Genomic DNA, 19,479 nt, shown 5'->3' with positions numbered 1-19,479 from the left:
CGTCTGAATGCAGTTTAAACACATGAAACATGCTTCTGAAACACTTGAAAAAAACACCTGAAAACAATTGAAAACCATTGCAACCATATGTAACATCAAAATAAAACACATGCAACGTATGTGTGAAACATATGCAACATCCAGATAAAACACATTTGCAACATGCATCCGGAAAACACAAATGAAACATAGCTCTGAAACATTTAAAACACTCGAAACATACGCTTGGAACATGCCTCTGAAACAACTACAACATATGCAGTATGTGCAACATCCCCAAATCTACTTTTGCAACATCCATAGAAAAATAAATACAACATACATCTGAAACGCATGAAATACTTGAACATATATATGCAACATAGGGGAGGAGAAGACTAGGCCGGTCGATTCTGGCCACCGGGGTGGGGGAGAGCTTGGTCGCCATGGTGAGAGAGGGCGCCGTCGGGGGTGGTAAGGGCGCTGCGCCAGGGTGGGACAAAGCCGTCCACTCCCCTGCAACACCACAGCTCGTGCTCCATGGATCTCACTGGAGTGGGGGGAGAGGGCCACCGGATCCGCGGGCATTGGGCACTCCCGGTGGATGAGGACGCCGGATGGGGGAGGGGCGCTGCGGGGGTGGGGCAGGAGGACACCGAGTTTTGGGGGGGGGGGGGGGGGGGCGCCGTTGCCGGCCACGGAGGCGCCCATGGTCGCGCGCCGGGATAGGGGCAGGGCGCGATCGCGAAAGGGAGGAAGAAGCGAGGGATTGGATGCGAGAACGAACAGAGTGTGTTCGGAACCTCTTAATCGGAGCATTACCGTTTTTGAATACGGCTTTGCCACGGGAGCATATGGCTATACAATCGGACATAGAGAAAAAAGATGCAGCGTGGCTGCACGAATCTCAGCGCTCCCTCTCCCCTCGCCACGAAGGCACCGACCACACCAAACCAAACCACTGCCGCGACATCACTCACTCGGACCTCTGCAGCGCCAGCCCCAGTCTCGCGTTCCCACCGCCCCGGTGTCAGATCTCGCCGCCGCGACCGCGATGGGCTCCGCCCACTCCTCCCACTCGTCCGTCTCCACCGCCGGCGGCGACGACGACGAGGACGACGAGGAGCCCTCCGCGGCGGCCGTCTCCTCCGCGGGCGCACCGGCGCCCCCGCCCGCTCTGGCGCCGGCGCCGGTCCGCGTGCCCCCGGCGGCGTCCGCGTCCAAGGTGCTGGAGCAGGAGCCCGAGGTGCTGCCGTGCCTCGCCGCCGACTCGCCGCTCTCGCCGCAGCCCTCGGCGGCTGGCACCCCGCGCCTCCTCGCGGGGCACGGCATCAAGGTCTGGGACCCCTGCCACGTCCTCCTGCCCCCGCCGCCGCCGTCCCCGTCCCCGCACCCGGGCAGGCAGGCCGACGCCGCGGCCGTCGAGGTCGTGCTAGTCAGCCACGGCGAGTGCGCCGCCGCGATGCGACCCGACCGCGTCGGCGGCCGATGGCCGGCCGCCGCGCTCACGGCGCGCGGGGAGCGCCAGGCACGCGCGCTCGCCGTGTTCCTGCGCTCCCGCGGCGCCAGGCTCGCCGCCGCCTACGCGTCCCCGCTTGACCGCGCGCGCGCCACCGCCGCCCTCGTCTGTCGGGTGAGCAGTTCTTCGCAACTCCTGCCGCTGCATTACGTTGCTGCTACTTTACTTTTGTCTTGCAATGTGCCTGAACTAGACCTCGCAGTTTTTATGTCGTAAACTCAATTATGTCAAAAAATTAAAACAATGCTTGTTATTTCGGCATCTGCATTGTACTTTACATCATGAACTCTCGTGTCAGCTGGAATTCTCCGTGTTGTGCTAAAACTATGATCTTTTGAAGAAAGGGTGATATCTTGCGTTGTGAACATTAGTTCAAATAAGTAGCCTTTGTTGTGTCTTATGTTTGTTTGATGCACATCTCTCAGATCGTGCCACTAAAATATGGTGCTAAAATAGGTGATAAAAGGTGCTCTTTGCTCTTTGTTGTATGCTAGGCAGCGTAAGCATGGTGTATTCTGAATGTGTTCGATTCTCAGTAGTTTAAGCTGCAGCCATTCCCCTGTTAGTTCAGGAATGCATAGGCCTTTGAGGAATACTGGATGTAGTCTTCATGGTATGGAAGGTTGTCCTTTAGGGTTGCACACATTGTCTTAGGCACTGATAATTGTACAAAAACTTTTTTATGTTCTGTGGTCGCAAATCGCAACTAGTTTTGGTGTGGTGTGGAGCTTAGGTCGCTGGTCGAAGTTTCTTGTCTTCCTGGCTAATCACTCATGTGAACTCATGCCCTAATGGGCTTGTTTTGTGTTTTGAGTTTTCTTAGACTCCTTTTCTTCTTCTAAATATAATGATACACAGCTCTCCTGCATGTTTGAGAAAAAAAATCGCAACTAGTTGATATAGGTACTTCTGTGATTATTGGGTAAGAAAGCAGTTTCTTTATCTTCCATGTCAGTTTTTTTCCCATTTTATTTTGATTATTTCCCACATTGGACAAGTGGCTGTCAATCATTTATCTTTTGAAATAATATTTGTTATGTTGTTAGCTTTAATGGGGATATAACACTTATTTGTAATATTGAAAGCCTGCCACTTAGTCAATGATGAATCTGTGTTTTTTCATGTAGTTTTTTTCCATGAGAAGATCAAATCTCTTGCTGAGTCTTCCAAGTCTTACACCAAACTTTGGTGAATCTGAGGCAGTTATTTTCTTTCTTTCTTTCTTTTATTACATTTTTCGTACGATTGAATTATTCTATGGTTCCTTTGGTGTTTTCTTTACCTTTTGAGCTTCTGAATAGTGCACTATACACTTTAGCAAGACAAAATCAAATAATACTACACTGTCAACTTATCTCAACACATAACAGTTTCACATATGTGACCATTGATAGGTACAGAAAACATAGATAGGAAAAAACTGAAGGAACCAGGAGGAGTCTCTTATTTTTGTTTTGCTGGAATTCGTTTGAAGGACTGGTGTTAATATAAGGGTGCATCTTTAGTGAATGTGGCAAAAATTTTGAAAACTGGTCATCCTCTCCTCTTGCTCTGCTGCTCTGCGACTCTGCTCTGCGACCGCGCGATTGGCTGTTACATCCTCTCCTCCACTTTCCTCTGCTGCTCTGCGGCTCTCCCCTTGCTCCCCCTTCTTCCTCTGCTCTTCCTCTGCCTCGTTCCCATGCTCTGCTCCTTCCTGTGCTCTACTTTGCTTTCTCTGCTCTGCTCGTTTCTCCTATTTATGTGTTACAGTTTGATAGTTGGAATGGATAGCTCACAGGTGTGCTCTTTTGATGTGGTTGCCTAATTGCTATGAATAATTAATATATGCTTGACTGTTTGTCCCTCTGACGTCTGAACTTTGCTGCATAAGAGAGGTTAATTTATTGATCTGTGTCATTGTTATATGTGCCTCTGAGGCTCTGATTGTGTACAGCAGTATGTGTATGGCGTCGCCTCGCCGCGCGCCTAATTCGCCTAGGCGTCTGGAAGGGGGTGGAGCGCCGCACCTCGCCTTACCGCCTTAAAAACTATGAAACTGGTTAAGTTTCATCCAAAAGCGTACTTTGAAGTTTTGGGGAAAAAAAACTTGGCATATCGATAGACCATAGTCATTCATAGATGTACTTTGTTGTAAAAGCTGAGATTCCAACTCATTCTAGATTAGTTCGTACAGAAATGAATAATTCGGGTGCCAAATTTTCCATTTTCATATGAATTAATCTATAATGAGTTTGAATCTCAACTTTTGTGATAAAGTACATCATAACATGAACTATGAATGCACCAAGTTTCAGATTTTATCGAAATTTCAAAGTATACTTTTGGATGGATCTTCACTATTTTCAATATTTGTGCCATTTTCACCAGAGATGCGCCCACAGATAGTATACACCACATGACACTAGCATGAATTGACAAGCTGTTGTATCAAATGCATCGTAACCTGAAATGGATGGTGGTTGAGACAGCTTTCGAGCATATCTTGCTGCCTTTCTATAATTTAATGGTAGTTAATTTACAACTGGGAAAAAATATCTCTATGCTTTCTGCTGAACAATATCTCATAGGAATGATAATTGTAATTGAGTGCCTGTAAGTGTTAAATTATTAAGGCTGTTTCCTGTAACATAGGAATAACAGGAATGTCTTTAACAAAAGAATGAAATAACAACGTGGAAGAAAGTTACGATTTATATTACATAAGGAAATAATGGCGTGGAAATGCTCTGCATGCAAAGATTCAATGCTTTTATGTGATTTTATTGTGTCAGCCTTGTAAACTATGTCCTTATTAGGCGATAATTGCTCTTCTCGCAGTAGAACGAAAAATTCATTGAAGATGTTCCTTGGGGATCTGGAAGAAAAGTCATGCATTGTGCATTTATAATATGATTTTTTTTCTTAAGACAAATACTTGTTCCTTAAACTGTGGTCCCTTATTTCAGATGGCTACTGCTGCATGGTTTAGTTCTGCAAGCCATTCAACTGAAAATATCACCAAGATTTCTAGCCTCTGTTGGTACCTATCTGTTGCAGATCACGTTCCATAAGTTGCCTTAGTTCCTGATAATTAGTTGAAACTAAATCAACTGAGACATTGCTACTTGCCTACTTCTGCTATGATATATTTTTTGGAAACTTTTTTTTCTCGAAACGCAGGAGAGCTGCGCTTCATTATATTAAGAAGAAATAGGGGGTAAAGAACCCTTAGTACGATACACACCCACACACCCTTGTCTTTATCTCATAAGATACATTTGCGCCGGTAAAGAAAGAAAAAGCGACCCTGCACCTACAACAAATCAACTAACAGCTTGGGCGGGGGCAGTCAAGTGGGATAGCCCACGAGCCCCTGCCATTGTCCACCGTCGACGCTCATTTCTACATAGTTATTTCTAACCATAGTCTAGCTTTGTAGACCTGGTGCAAGCGGTAGAGTCTTACCGCCTGTGACCGGAAGGTCCTGGGTTCGAGTCGCGGTCTCCTCGCATTGCACAGGCGAGGGTAAGACTTGCCACTGACACCCTTCCCCAGACCCCGCACAGAGCGGGAGCTCTCTGCACTGGGTATGCCCTTTTTTTTTTTTTAGTCTAGCTTTGTAGACCAAACAATACCTTATACGATTATACCATAAAATGGTTATTCCTCAAATGCTGACATACAGAAGTTGTCTATCGGATTTGGTTATTAGATGGCCAAAAGGGCTGGTCAAACAGGCAGCATGAGGCATGGCGTGGCCTGTTGAGGTGTGCCATGCTTGGGCTTGACCTTTGCTTGCCGTGCCGACGTGAGCACAGCCCGTTTACTGGCCGGCCTGTTAAGTGGCCGCTTCATGAAAACCCTAACTACCGTATCGCCTCTCCTGTTTCCCCACCCTTTCTGCCACTGTGCTCGCATTCTGGCGCCGTTACCCTTCCCTCTGGGCTCTGGCCATCCTCTCCCTTCTCGGCACTGCTCCCTTCCACTCCCGGCCGTCGCTCCCCCCTCCCTCTCCTCCTGGCGTCCCCTCCTGTCAACAGTTGGATTGTGCGGCGTTGTTGCGGAATCAGATGACGGCGCGCAGCAGTCAGTGAGATCCAGCGGCGGTGAGATCCAAGATGGCTGTGATTTGTGTATATGTGGTGTATGGATGATGATTTTTGTGAGTTGCATTTGTGCTGTTGTGTATGTGTGGATGATGGATCTGTGACTTGGATTTGGCTTGAACTTTTTGGTGTTCTTGAGTTCTTGGATTTGTGTATTGGCTTGCCAGGCCAGTGCAGGCACACAGGTTCACTGGGCTGACGTTCTGGCACAGGCATGGTTATGGCTCTGTTTTACCGTTCCTAGACTGGCCGATGAGCCCGTCAGTGAGCACGGCATGGCACAGCTAGCTAACCGTGCCTATCATATTCATGCCTAACTGTGCCTTTCCTAATCGGGCTTGTGCCATGCTGTGCCACCCGTTTAGCCATCTATAGATTTGATGATGTGTTTTTTCATAACATTGGATGCTGGTAATGTTAGTTTCTTTATTTAAGGATCATAACATATTTCTAGACTTGACTCTGACTTGGTTTGCAATGTGCTAAATCTGTTGCTTATTTCATGGTAAAATCAATCCATTACATTTTTTTAATGGTCAATTGTTCGTTACCTGGGATATTTTAATGATATCTTGTATGCATGTTAGGAAGGGTGGGCCTGGTGCAAGCGGTTCGAGTCGTGGTCTCCTCGCATTGCACAGGCGAGGGTAAGGCTTGCCACTGACACCCTTCCCCAGACCCCGCACAGAGCGGGAGCTCTCTGCATTGGGTACGCCCTTTTTTATCTTGTATGCATGTTAGCTTCTCCCTTGTCAATGATTGCCTTTTTTTGTCAATGAATACCCGAACGTGGAGTATTAGCCAAGAACTTTTTCTAAGTCTGAACCCCAAAGCTTTGATTTTTGTGGAAGCAATTTCTAGGATCTAGATGTAAAGTGCAAATAAATGTTTTTTAGGATATGTCTCATTCCTGTATCAAAAAATGAAAGCTTTCAATTGGATCTTTTTCTAGTATGGGATTGAAATGGATGTTTTGCTGATTTTAGTGCAATGCCCTAGTGTGCATGTCATGCAAACAACAGTTGCATACTATTTTTGGGAGCACCCATTCCTTTTATAGCTTCACTTACATGGCACATGTGTATCTGTATACAATTTACTTTTCATTTTAACTGCGTTGAAGTTTGTAATATATGACATGTTATCCTGCAGGAACTTGATTTCCCAGAGGAGCAGATCCAACTGTCTGATGCTTTGACTGAAATGAGTCAAGGTCAGTGGGAGGGCTGCCCAAAATCCGAAATTTATACTCCAGAAATGGTCAATCTGATGGAAAGCACCCAACCTGATTTCTCTGCACCGTCCGGGGAGTCACTCAGACAGGTACAGTTTCGGATGATGGAATTCCTCAACCGGACAGTCCTAAGACTACCAGAAAAGGTGGCAATGGGGGACACACTGTCACAACAAAATGAGTTGAAGGGGTTCTCTCGGCAGAGCTCCAGCAATTCTGTCCAAGATGGCCCTCCTTGGGATTTGCTTTACAGGCTCAACCGACATAGCCTCCAACGAAAGAAATCTGGGAAAAGCCGACTCCAGTTCGTCACTTCAGGGGATAATGATGCTGAAGATGATTTCTCCCCTAAAGAAGTAAACCAGAGGCATCTCCTCCATGAAGGAAGTCTTGGGAGCTCAGTGACCTCCATTGCTATTTTCAGCCACGGGGCCCCTATTCGGTGCCTCATTGCAGGCCTACTAGACTGCAATCCTATGATGTCCAAGAGAATATGTATAGATGATTCCTCGGTTACGGTTCTTGAGCATTCGCTGAAAACAGGATGGCAAATAAAAAGGCTGAATGATACTGCACATCTCAGGCTTCTCTAGCTGATCAGTGTATTAATGCACTGTAAAGAAATTATCTGATAGCATTCTGCAAATCAGATGCTTAAGCCACTTGCTGCATGCGTGTACTATGTGGCCATCAGAAGCGTGGTCTCATCACTGTATTTCATTGTATCTATCAAATATCCCTACGCCAGGTAGAAGGGTTGGCCTGTATTGGTGTTGTGTAGTATTTGTTGTTATTTTTGTCTAAATTATTTCTCAAATCAAATGTAATCCAGCAGAATCTAGCTACTTTTTCTTGGTGGGTAGTTAGTGGGGCACATATTAACGCACCATTCTTTTTGCTGAATATTTAGCAAGTTTGTATGCTTCAGGGGTATGCAGAATGAGCTAATGAAGTAATGCAAATTTGCTGTGTAACTGCCAATGGCACAAATTGTTTGTATTTTGCACTATTATGCTGCACAAAAAGTTCGATTGCAATCCTCTCTGTCTATTTTCTACCTCTATTGGGAACCCGTCTGACATTATAAGAAGTTTCTTGTAATACATTAGGCTGTTTTGTTGCGTCGTAATTTTGATTTGGGTTGCTTTTGTTCTGATCTGAACACCTAGTGAGCAGCAACTTGTCCTAAATCTACTCCAGAGATCACCTAGTGGTATTAGACAGAAAAGGACATGTTCATTTTGACAAAAAAAAAATCTGGAATTTTGTTAACAAGTATAGAAACTATTTTAATTCAGAGATGCCATCGCTAATGGTTTTGTTTGAATCATCACTAAATAAGTAGTGTTATGTCTTGTGTAAGTTGGAAGTAGCACCTTCAAATATGTTATCTTGAGCATCGATATAGAAAAATGTAATGGTTTTCACTCTAACATTGTCGTCCGCCACTGCTAATGGTTTAGTCTAAAACCGGTTTGTCTGGTTTAGTTTCTATTTTGGGCTGCCTTAGTTTCTATTTTCAGAGGTGCGGCGCCACACCCCCTCTCGAAAGCACTCCGGAAGAGACGGAGTCATCGATCATTTTCTGCGTTTCGATGATCCTACCCAGTGGCGGAGCCAGGATTTATACTCAGGGGGTCGGCCGTCAGGAATTATACTTAGGGGGGACCGGCTCGGTCTTTTTCATTGCGATAATTTTATTATCTAGTTGTGTTTTGTATAATTATATTATCTAGAAGATATTAATAGGTATATATGACAAGAATTTTATATAATCTCCCTCTTAATATAAATAAAAAATATTAAGTCATACTACTATTTTTTGTTGTTGTGAAACATTGGGGGGGGGGGGGGGGGCCATGGCCCCTGCCAGCCCCCCCTTGGCTCCGCCAGTGATCCTACCACATCCACTTCCTCGAGATCAACAATGAAAAGACTAGCTGTTTTACCATTTTTCATCTTCGTGGTAAGTCGCAGTGAGCTGCTAGTGGAGTAACAACTTTACTAAAAATTTAATATCAACCGACACAAAAAAAAAACGGCTACTGCAACAGGTACCACTGAATTCTTGGTGGTTAAAATAAAAAAAATTGGTGTAGATAAAGATCTCATGGTGTCTGATTCCATTTCTAAGGCCTATTAGGAAAAAAGGCGAAGGTTTAATATCACACTATTATAGAATCATGTTTTAGTGGCAGAGAAAATTCGGCTTCTATAGGCTGAATTTGTAAGTGTCTTATACTCAAGCAGTCAAGCGTCTATAAAAATAAGGCGTTTGTAGGGGCTGGTATTCAACCACCCCCATAAATCGATTTATATGGGTGATTGACTTATCGGATCGCCTAAAAACGATTTCCTAATAGAAGAAATATTCCCTTCTACTATGAATCGTCACTAAATTATTTAGTTTATGACTTTTTCTAGGAGTTGGTTGTCAGGGACCACATCTTCAGCCTGCCCTAGGCCAGTGCATTTGCTTCCCATGGCTGGGTTCAGAATGCGAATAACCCATCATCTTGTTTCTCTAAATGGGTCATTAGGTCATTAGGGGAGAATTCTTGCGAAGGTTTCTAGCGTGGGCAAAGGCGATCTCCCCTAATGGATGACAAAAAAAGGTTCCCACAAAGGTCATCTCTAGGCAGAGGTACATGGTGCTCAAGGTGTACGCGAGGGTGCGTGTAAGAGGCGTGTTGGGGGAGGGGGCTAGCGGCGGCTGTGGAAGTGGGAGAGGGAGGCGCAGGGAGAGAGGCAGCAGCAAGCGCAGGGAAAGAGGACAGGAGGAGATAGGAAGGAGCAATCTCTCATCTATTGCTTAGTTTGATCGATTACATCCCCTAGTATTTATAGTCCCTATAGGACTTGGACTCCAAGCAACCTATGGGAGATCCTTATAGGATTGGATTCTCCCTTCCATACTAACAAACTGCAATTCCATAACTAACCGAACTCTATCCAAACTCTAGTAGACTCAATATGGTAACTCGGATAACGACGGCGACGACGATGGGAGCGACGGCGCCCTCCCTCCCACATCCTCCCTAGGGTCTGCTGGTGGAGGCGCCTGGCGCCCCTCCTTTGGCCCCTCTTGGCCCGTTTGCTCCATTGTGGGGGGCCTCCATTGGGCGTATGACACCCCCTTCTCCACTCGGCGCGTCCTCATGCCGAAGTAAGGTCCAGTCGTCGACGCCAGCTGGTGGAAAGGCTTCATCGGGAAGGATGGCCTCGATGCGGCCAAGCATACAGCCGTAGACGGGGTCGGCGACGATGATGTTCTCCTGCGTGTGTGTAGGCGAAAACTCAAAGCAATAGAGGAGGTTGCCAATGTAGCCGTAGAAGAAGTAGAGGTGCGCGCCCATGTTCATTCCAGCTTCTGTCGTCTGGCGAGCTGCAACAAGTAGAGGTCGTGGTATGGCTACTCCAAACATGAAGTGCACCATCTCTCTTGATGGAGCAACGAAGTCATGGATGCGGTTGTCGATGTCGGCGGCGAGGTAGGCAGGGACACGACGCCAGACCATGGTGCTCAAACATATTGATGGCGATGTCGTCAAGTCGAGCATGGTGTCAAACACGGAACGTCCTTCCTGAATACTCAACCCAAACCTAGAAACCCCTAGCCTCGGGTTTGCTCCCGCAGACGGTCCGCTAGGACCCCAGACCATTCAGAAAATATTCATGAATATTTCTTCATGTCAAACCTTAATCATAGAACCCAACCATTGAAAGTGCAATCAAGCCCTAATTATGGGTTTTGGTGATAATGACCACGCAATTAGAGGACTAATGAGAGCCGCTCAAAACTCTATTTGTGTAATAATTGCTACCTAAGTACCCTATATGTATTGGATGTGGACATGTATCGTTTTTGTGCTGTAGTTTGTCATATATCTGTGCTAGATTGTTCTTTTACATATATAAACTGTTGTGTGGTGCTTGATCTGATCTGTGCTGTTGTACTAAGTGCGGCAAGTGCCGCACCCCTGGCCCGGCAGTGCCACAACGAAGGAACGGTAGTGCCGCACGTAGCTACCTAGAAAAACTCTTTCATGCATAAACTGTCATTTGCATCACGATTATATACTTGACACAGTGTGTAGTATCCCACAGGAGCATGGATGTAGGGGGAGCCCCAACACTTCCACTAAAAATATGAAGTTTGGCCTCTGATGCTATTTTGAGAATTCAACTCTCTATTCACATGTTTAGGGAGAGGCTCTACACCCATGGCTCAAAAATCTCAGTTTTGTTTCATATCTGTTGTAAGCTCTAATTGGGTTGTCATCAATCTCCTAAAAGGGGGAGATTGAAAGTGCAATCAAGCCCTCATTGTGGGTTTTGGTGACAATGATCACGCAATTAGAGAACTAATGAGATTTATCGAGATAACAAGCAGGGAACTAAGAATCGAGGATGTTATACAAAATGTGCCCCCAATTACTAATGTTGATGGCTTCAAACTCCAAGGAGATTTAAATTCTTTTATATTTTGAATTTGAGTATAGGAATGCCGTACTATAAAGGGGAACATAATAAATTTGCTAAAGTGTGCAATCAAGTGCTCAATATTATACACATACATCCTTATTTACTTAGCCAGGACAACCAGCTCTTCAATGCTTTCATCCTTGCTGTCTTGCCTGGTGCGGTAGTGCCGCACCTGAAGAGAGGTACTGCTGTAGTTGAGCCACGACACTACCGCGACTTAACTGACTGTTGGGGGTTGGAGGGTAATTTATACCTTTCCCATCCCTCTCCAATGGCTCTTCTTCCTCCTCTGCCCAATAGACCGACGCCCAACAACTCTTAGCTCTTTCTCTCTCTTCTCCATTGGTGACCTTAAGCTCCCAAGCATTCCTTTGTGATTTCCCTATCAAACCTTGAGAGAAAAGGCTCCAAACTCGATTAGAGAGCAGATCCTTTGATTCCCAATGCCTAAGAGCACTTGGTTTGCATTTTAGCCGGTGGATTGTATTTGTTACTCTTGGAGCTTGCTCCAAGCCGGCTAGAGCATCGCCCGTGGAGCTTGTCAACTCATATGGTAGCCCTAGGAGTTTTGTATCCATCTCTTGAAGCTAGTAAACTCACCCCTCATCTCAAGAGTTAACTCTCTTGACTTGAGAATGAGGAAGGGTTGCAAAGCCCTAAGCTTTAGTGGCTAACATCAACAACATGGACTTAGGTAAGCCTTGGTGGCGAGCTGAACCATGGGATAAATACTTGTGTCACCTAGTGCTTGATTTACTTCATTGTATTTCATATTGTTGTTGAGGTGATTTCTTGGGCTTGAGGTGGATCTACTTGTATACACTTGTGCTACTACTTTCTGCTGTCGATCTATGAACAACATACCTGCAGGAACCTTAATAAATTCTTCGATCTAAGTTCCATTTACATATTTTGAATTGTGCCTCAAAGTTGTCTGCAGGTGCGGCAGTGCCATTGTTCTGGCCTGGCAGTGCTGCAGCCCGGTAGTGCCGCAGGGTCAGAGCGGTGCCACGGGTTGAATTTGGTGTTTGCTCAAGTTTTGTTTTAACAAGCCTATTCACCCCCCTCTAGGCTAACTATAGTAGAACTGTCCAATTTATAAGAGCACAAGTACAATAGCAGTCCGCAAGCGGTCGCACTGTCATACTTGAACCCATATAACCCAGTAGTCCATCAAATACCACGAAGGATCTCGATTCAACCAACATACAACCAAGATCGTACATGATTCAACATACATGTCACACGTTACATAAAGTTCACAAATATAGTTCCATACATCAGAGTATGATTAAAAGTTATTACAAACCTAGTTCAGGTAAAATAGTAGCGGAAGCAAATAGAGTTTGAAACCAACATCTCCATCGTTGTTCAAATACTATGCTAGCTCATGATCACAATCCCACAAAAGCATAAGAGAGGGATTAACAAGAGATGCCTTGCCTAGGGCCTACTCCTAGTCCACGGTGGGATAGAAGCAGTTCTTATAGTAGCCATAATACATCGTATTATCTGCAACAATGGAAAATAAACCCTGAGTACAAGAAGGTACTCAGCTAGACTTACCTATCATGAACCAAAAATAAAGTGACTCTAAGGATTATGCAAGGCTGTATAAGTAGAGCTAGCTTGACAACATTTTGTATAAAAAGCTTACCAATTCAAGTATACAGTTATAATTCGGTCATCAAGTTGATTATAGCTATTCATCTCTAGATTAGCAACTAACATGTGCCAAACATGTGGTATATCATTTAGTAGCATAACAATAATAACCATAGCTAGTGTAGTAATTCCATGTTCTTCATAACCATCATTCCATAATACACTTACTACGATGTTGGAGCTAGCTAAGTGTCTCACTGTCCGGGAGAGACGGCGATTTGAATCGATTTCAACTAGCTAGGAATTTATTCCTAATACAAACCCAGGCAGACCAGATCAACGGTCACCTTTGGTACAACTTGGGTCTACATTTCGTGGGTTCGACCAGCGCCGCACAATCAGGGACAACCAGCTGCTAGGACGTTCAGGCCCAGCCTACCCTTGGGCTCACGTCTAGCTCCCCACACATCCTTACTACCATCTAGAGTGCGCACTTTTATAGAACAAGGTTTGGCCTAAGTTGAGCTACTCAGCTTTGTGGTCGAAATGAGTTATCTAGCCAGCTAAGTGAGAGGCATGCGTTCAATCTCGATAGAAGTGCCAACAACGGTACAGTCTTTAACTGGCACAGACGAAATCACATGAGTCAACCTACACATAGACTCCACCCGACCCCCATTTATTCATCACCCCATGGTTTTGTTCCACGATAGCAAATATAGCCAACCGTGCTTCGATATCCACCTATATCTAGCAATTAATTAAGATTAAATAGGAAGACCATATTACAAGTAGGTCTACTATAGGTTTAGTATTTTTCCTAACTATAGCATGTCAACACAAGACTAGCAAAATTGGAATCACAATTTTATCACTTTCCTAGCTCAAGTTATGTATTTTACAAGATATAAACTACTTTAAAAGCGCTTATCTTGCTCAATTTAATTCTCCTAGAAAAATATTCTAAGTAGTATATTTCATATTTTTATCAAATAGTACTCTTCATGATGAATCCAACAAAATTTGGTTCACCCCATTTGGATGCTCCTAGCTCTAGATATAATTTTTGCAAGTTAGCAACAAAATCTGTGAAAAATAAATAAAGAAAATCAAATTTCCACTCGGGCGCTATAGCTAGGTGCACCCGGTCCATACACCCCACTGTGACTGACGCGCGGGTCCCGTAGTCAACCCGGTCCCACACGCTAGTGAGACAGAGGTAGGGCGTCGACTTTGACCGGTGAGAACTCACCGACGGCGAGGTCACCAACGACGAGGTCACCACCGATGTGTTCCCCTCCTCGTTCTGCACCTAGTGAGCTAAGTGGGTGAACCCCTGATGGTGGTTGGCTATGGCAGTGGCGCTAAAGGTAGATGGCGGTGGCGCTGCGGTGGTACACCAGTCGTTTCCGGCCACAACAAGCTCTGATGAGCACGGCTACGACTTCCTGGTGGCGTAGCAGAGATCTAGGGTTAAGTTGGGGCTTCGGTGGAGTGGCGGTGAAGCTTGGCCACGTGCATGGCGGCATGGTGGCGCAAGCGCAATAGCTGTACGACAGCGTTCTACTCCGATGAGGCTAGCATTAGCCTTAGGATCTTGCCTTGAGTTAGACCTAGCTCTAACCTAACCTTAACAAGAGGAACACATGAGCGAGACAGCTCGGTGGAGCATGGCCATGGCGAGCGCAAGCTCGGCAGCGCTCCAGTGAGGGCGCAGCGATGACGAACTTGAACTACGGCTATACCTAGGCTTGAATGGTGATGCTAGGGGGTCGACAAGGTGGAGTGAGGCGTGGCGAAGCTATGTGCGCGAGCTATCAAAGAATGGTGCGGCATCGGTGGCGTGCGGGCTCAGCGGAGGTCGGCGGCAATGGCGACGGTGCTCGGTTTTGCTCTGGCGTGGTGAAAGCGGGAGCGAGAGCGAGGCAGAGAGTGAGCACGAGTGAGAGAGAGAAGCGGCATCACGCGGTTTTGCTGCTCGCCCTGGCCTGATGTGCGGGCTCAACGCCGGTGGACGGCCTCCATGCGGCGGCCATGGCCTGACTCCGGTCGGCCATGACGCCCGCGCGTGGCACTGGTTCAGACACCACTGAACCCGACTGACGAAGCAAGTTCGAGCGATCAGTCCTCCCAATCCATGGTGATTTAGCAAAAATTTCCTTAATAAAAATTGTAGAGCTACGTGAGTACTACAAGATTGCTTAAAGGAGTTTTGTCTAATTCGCAATGGTTTTCAAACTACAAAGCTCTAAAGTGAGGTACCTTGAAACCAAAATCAGCTTTTGGGACTTAGCAAAATTTCCAAGTCTAGAAACAACATTTCATTGCTACTTTGGAGCTGTTTTTGACCATGTTAGGCACGGATTTAGCTCATGACCCTTAAATAAAGTTTGTTATCCAAGACAAGAACTACAACTTTTATTTAGGTCACACAGCCATACAAGCTCTCTAAACTACTTGTGGGGATATGGCCCCTGGTATCCATAAGACAAGACATAGGCCGCACCATCAAAGGTGGCCCAACCCACAAGATCAAGGCGTGCGGCGCACGGCACTGGTCGGCGTGCACCGCAAGGCTACAAGATGTTATTTATTAGATATTATATAATACCAAATAGGATACTTTTCATATAACCCTACCCCTCCAGAGCATATAAGGAGGGGCAGGGGTCCCCTAGTCGACATCCCCATATGGATCCTAGGCTTAGCCTAAGGCATCTGATCACACGCAATATCATTCAATAGCCAATACAAACCAATAGACCATAGGAGTAGGGTATTACGTCGTGCTGGTGGCCCAAACCTGTCTTACTCTTGTGTCTCTGTTGCCTTTTTGTTCTTAATTACGCACACCTTTGCCAATCAATATACCTTCATGGGATACCCTTGGAGGACTGCCGATGATATTCTGTCAATAGTTGGCGCACCAAGTAGGGGTGTGCATGCTGTTTCATGGCGAACACGATGGTACGATTTCTGAGCTCTCCGTTCTCCCCAAAGCCCGGCCAAACCTTCACGATTGGGTCAATCTCTAGGTTCATCAACGACAACGGTGATGAGGAGATCATCGAGCCGGTGCAGAACTCTACTACATCGATTATGCCTGCGCCTACGCTAGCAGATCTGATCCTGGAACCGCCTTCGAGGTCGTCTTCATCAGCAACTCATTGGTCGCTCCCTCGCTACGCGAGGAAGCAAATCGACAATGGTGACTTGATAGCATCTATCGATTAGGTAAACCAGAAGCTTTCCAACTGCTTGTCCATTAACGAATCAGCCCTTGTCGACCTGCAGACAACGAGGAGTTTTTGCCACATCCACATCACCGAACGACCTGCTCTAATCACTCTGTACACTCTCGCCGTCGTAGGTAGTCCGAGGAGCCCCTCTTCATCACCGTGACATAGGAAGCGTGCATGATCCATCGCCGACCAGCCGCTCAGCATCAACTACCTCGCAAATCCAATCTACCTAGGCCTGATCAGCATAGCTAGATGGCACTTAATGGCCCTACCCTTTGGGCTCACCAGCATCGCCACCTCCTACGAAGGCGCCCGTAGGGACAAATTCGCCAACCACTAATGTAAGGACGACATCGCCCGGACTACTTACTCCGACCACCTACCACGTCGCAAGGATGATCACCGTGAAGAACAGCGTCATGACAACCACGACCGCCGCCATGATGACAGGCCAGAAAGCTCGAGGGCTGGGCAATTTCATCGACGCCGATTAGACATTCTGTCTAAAGCTAAGTCACCCTTTAACATTTTTCTAAATATTACCCAACCTTTATATATCTCCATGATGTTTCTCTGAGCTATTTTCTCTATGTTTATTCTCCAAACAATTTTTTGTCCATGTATACCATCTTAAAAATGACATACAGCTAAGCCTAAGGCAAATCCCCAAACATCCATGTTGATGCTCGGATGTTCCCAGAGACGGCCTTGTCTCCGGCTTCTCCCTACACGTGCACGAGCGCCTGCTCTCTGCATTAGGGGTGGTCGGCAGTGGCTCCTTAGCAATGCCCTGCTCTTCCTACACGCACACGGGCTTCGTGCTTTGCATTATGGTTAACAGGCTAGCTAGGACTGGAGACTCAGCTACACACTAACTGGTCAGACAGTTTATATTAAATACAAACACATCTTTAGAATAACACTAAGTGTTCACACCAACTGATCGTCGAGCTACATATGCTATTTCATCACCATTGCTGATTCTTCTTCAGAGTTCATATATTTTATTTTTACATCATGTACTACCCATTCTACACATTTGTTTCGCAGGGGCACGGTTCGGTCAACGAGCTTACGCTCAAGGGCTAGACAACATGATCATCATCCGGGTGGTCGGACCACCTATTAGACAAACTTCACTGTTAACCAACTGGTTAGAGTGCTCGGCACTCACTCCTGCTCGGTGTTCAATTCGCCGCCGACCAGTTGGTTGGACTGCTCAATGCATGGGTTTCATCATCAGCTACGCTGGGGGCTCGCCAGCTACGCTGGGGACTCCTCGGTGTCCGGATTCTTTGTGCAAGCGTCGCCAGCTAAGCTGGAGACTCCCTTGGTGGTCATATCTTGCTATATCTCATCAATATGCTATCAGCTTGCTCCATGCTGTTCGGATCAGGGTGTGGATCTTGGGCAGCTCGTCTGGGGTCTTGATACACACATGACAGATGACATTGGCAAGCTTTTAGGCTTATTTTCTTTGACCCTGCTACAAGATTTATTTCTTCATCTTCTAGCAGGCTCGGGGACTAAGTGGCTACACTTCACCTGGCGGTGAATGTAGTGCTCTTTTCTTGATTTACCCTCCTTATTGACTAAATCATGGATGATTCCTCACAAACTGAGTCTAAGTGGCTACACTTCGCCTAAGGTGGAGAATTTTAAATTTTTATCTTGAGCCCCTTACATCCTTCTGGCAAGCCTTACTTGGCTAAGTCCGAGATTGATTAACCTGTTAAACTAGTCAGCTCCTACTTTCACTGCTCAAGTCACTGGTTACACTAGTCGGCTATGACTTTCACCGCCTAGGTCACTAGTTTAACTGGTCGGCTTCAACTTTCACCGCCTAGGTCACCAATTTAACTAGCCGGCTTCGACTTTCACCGCCTAGGTCACTAGTTTAATAGGTTGGCTTCGATTTTCAGTGCCTAGGTCACCAGTTTAACTGGTCGGCTTTGACTTTCACCGCCCAAGTCACCAGTTTAACTGGTCGGCTTCGACTTTCACCGCCTAGGTCACTAGTTTAACAGGTTGGCTTCGATTTTCACCACCCAGGTCACTAGTCAAACTGGTCAGCTTCGACTTCCACTGCTTGGATCACCAGTTAAACTGATCAGCTTCACGTCAAACTGCTCGGACATGTTCAAGACAGTGTTGCTCAAAGGATACAAGGCGCTCGGGAACTAGCTGTGGGGATATGGCCCTCGATATCCATAAGACAAGACATGGGCTACAACATCAGAGGTGGCTCAGCCCACAAGATCAAGGCGTGTGGCGCACAACATTGGTTGGTGTGCACCGCAAGGCTACAAGAAGATGTTGTTTATTAGATATTGTATAATACCAAATAGGATACTTTTCTAGTAACTCTACCCCTCCAGAGCATATAAGGAGGGGTAGGGGTCCCCTAGTCGACATCCCTATATGGATCCTAGATTTAGCCTAAGGCATCTGATCACACACAATATCATATGATAGCCAATACAAACCAACATACCATAGGAGTAGGGTATTATGTCGTGCTAGCAGCCCGAACCTGTCTAACTCTTGTGTCTTTGTTGCCTTCTTGTTCTTGATTATGCGCACCTCTGCCGATCAATCTACCTTCGTGGGATACCCCTCGGAGGACTATCAATGATATTCTATTGACACTACTGTTCAACTTTAGTCAAACTATCATCATGAAAATGACATTTCAAAGTACACCAACACTTAGAAGCAAAATTGGTTCATGTCATGAACACAAAAGTTGTTCCATTTGCCATTCTAGATGTGTCTAAGGTATTGTAGTGACCTTACAACTATTTCACACATTGGTCATACATGATTACAAGCATAAGCATATATATATATATATGATTAACATTTCATGTGACAATGTATAAGAATGAGATGAAATTTCATATGCTCATGTTCATGACTGCTTGGATGATGCTTGTGCTCATGAAATGCAAGGCTTAACACTGGGGTGTTATAGCCCCTCCCCTTATAGAAATCTCATCCTGAGATTTGAAAGACCTTCCATTTTTCATAAAAGAAGGATAAACCTCACGTAAATAATCCTCCCGTTCCCACATGGCATCTTGTTCATTATGGTTATTCCACACCACCTTGTAGAACTTAATGACCTTGCTCCGGGTTACTCTTTCCATTTCTTCTAGCACTCGGATTGGTTTCTCTTCATAAGTCAAATCCGATTGGAGCTTAATGTTGGTGGGTGCAATAACTTCATCAGGTAGTTTTTAACTAAGAAATATGGAAGACATTGAATATAGTACTCATCTCTAGAGAAAGTTATAACTTGTAGGCGACATTTCCCTTCCGTTTAAT

At 45.8% G+C, this 19,479-nt stretch overlaps 1 protein-coding gene across 1 annotated transcript; it reads left to right on the top strand.

Annotated features, from left to right (window-relative positions):
- The first annotated feature begins 960 nt into the window (after positions 1–960).
- LOC136482178 (uncharacterized) lies at positions 961–7,747 on the top strand. The gene is made up of 2 exons (XM_066479408.1): positions 961–1,612; positions 6,739–7,747. The coding sequence occupies exons 1-2, from the start codon at positions 1,034–1,036 to the stop codon at positions 7,411–7,413; spliced, it is 1,254 nt and encodes a 417-aa protein (XP_066335505.1). The 5' UTR covers positions 961–1,033; the 3' UTR covers positions 7,414–7,747.
- The last annotated feature ends 11,732 nt before the right edge of the window (positions 7,748–19,479 follow it).

The sequence above is a fragment of the Miscanthus floridulus genome, chromosome 9 (assembly GCF_019320115.1).
Source record: "Miscanthus floridulus cultivar M001 chromosome 9, ASM1932011v1, whole genome shotgun sequence".
NCBI lineage: Eukaryota > Viridiplantae > Streptophyta > Magnoliopsida > Poales > Poaceae > Miscanthus > Miscanthus floridulus.
The sequence above is the reverse complement of the archived record's forward strand: the minus strand, read 5'-3'. Positions and strand labels throughout refer to the sequence as shown.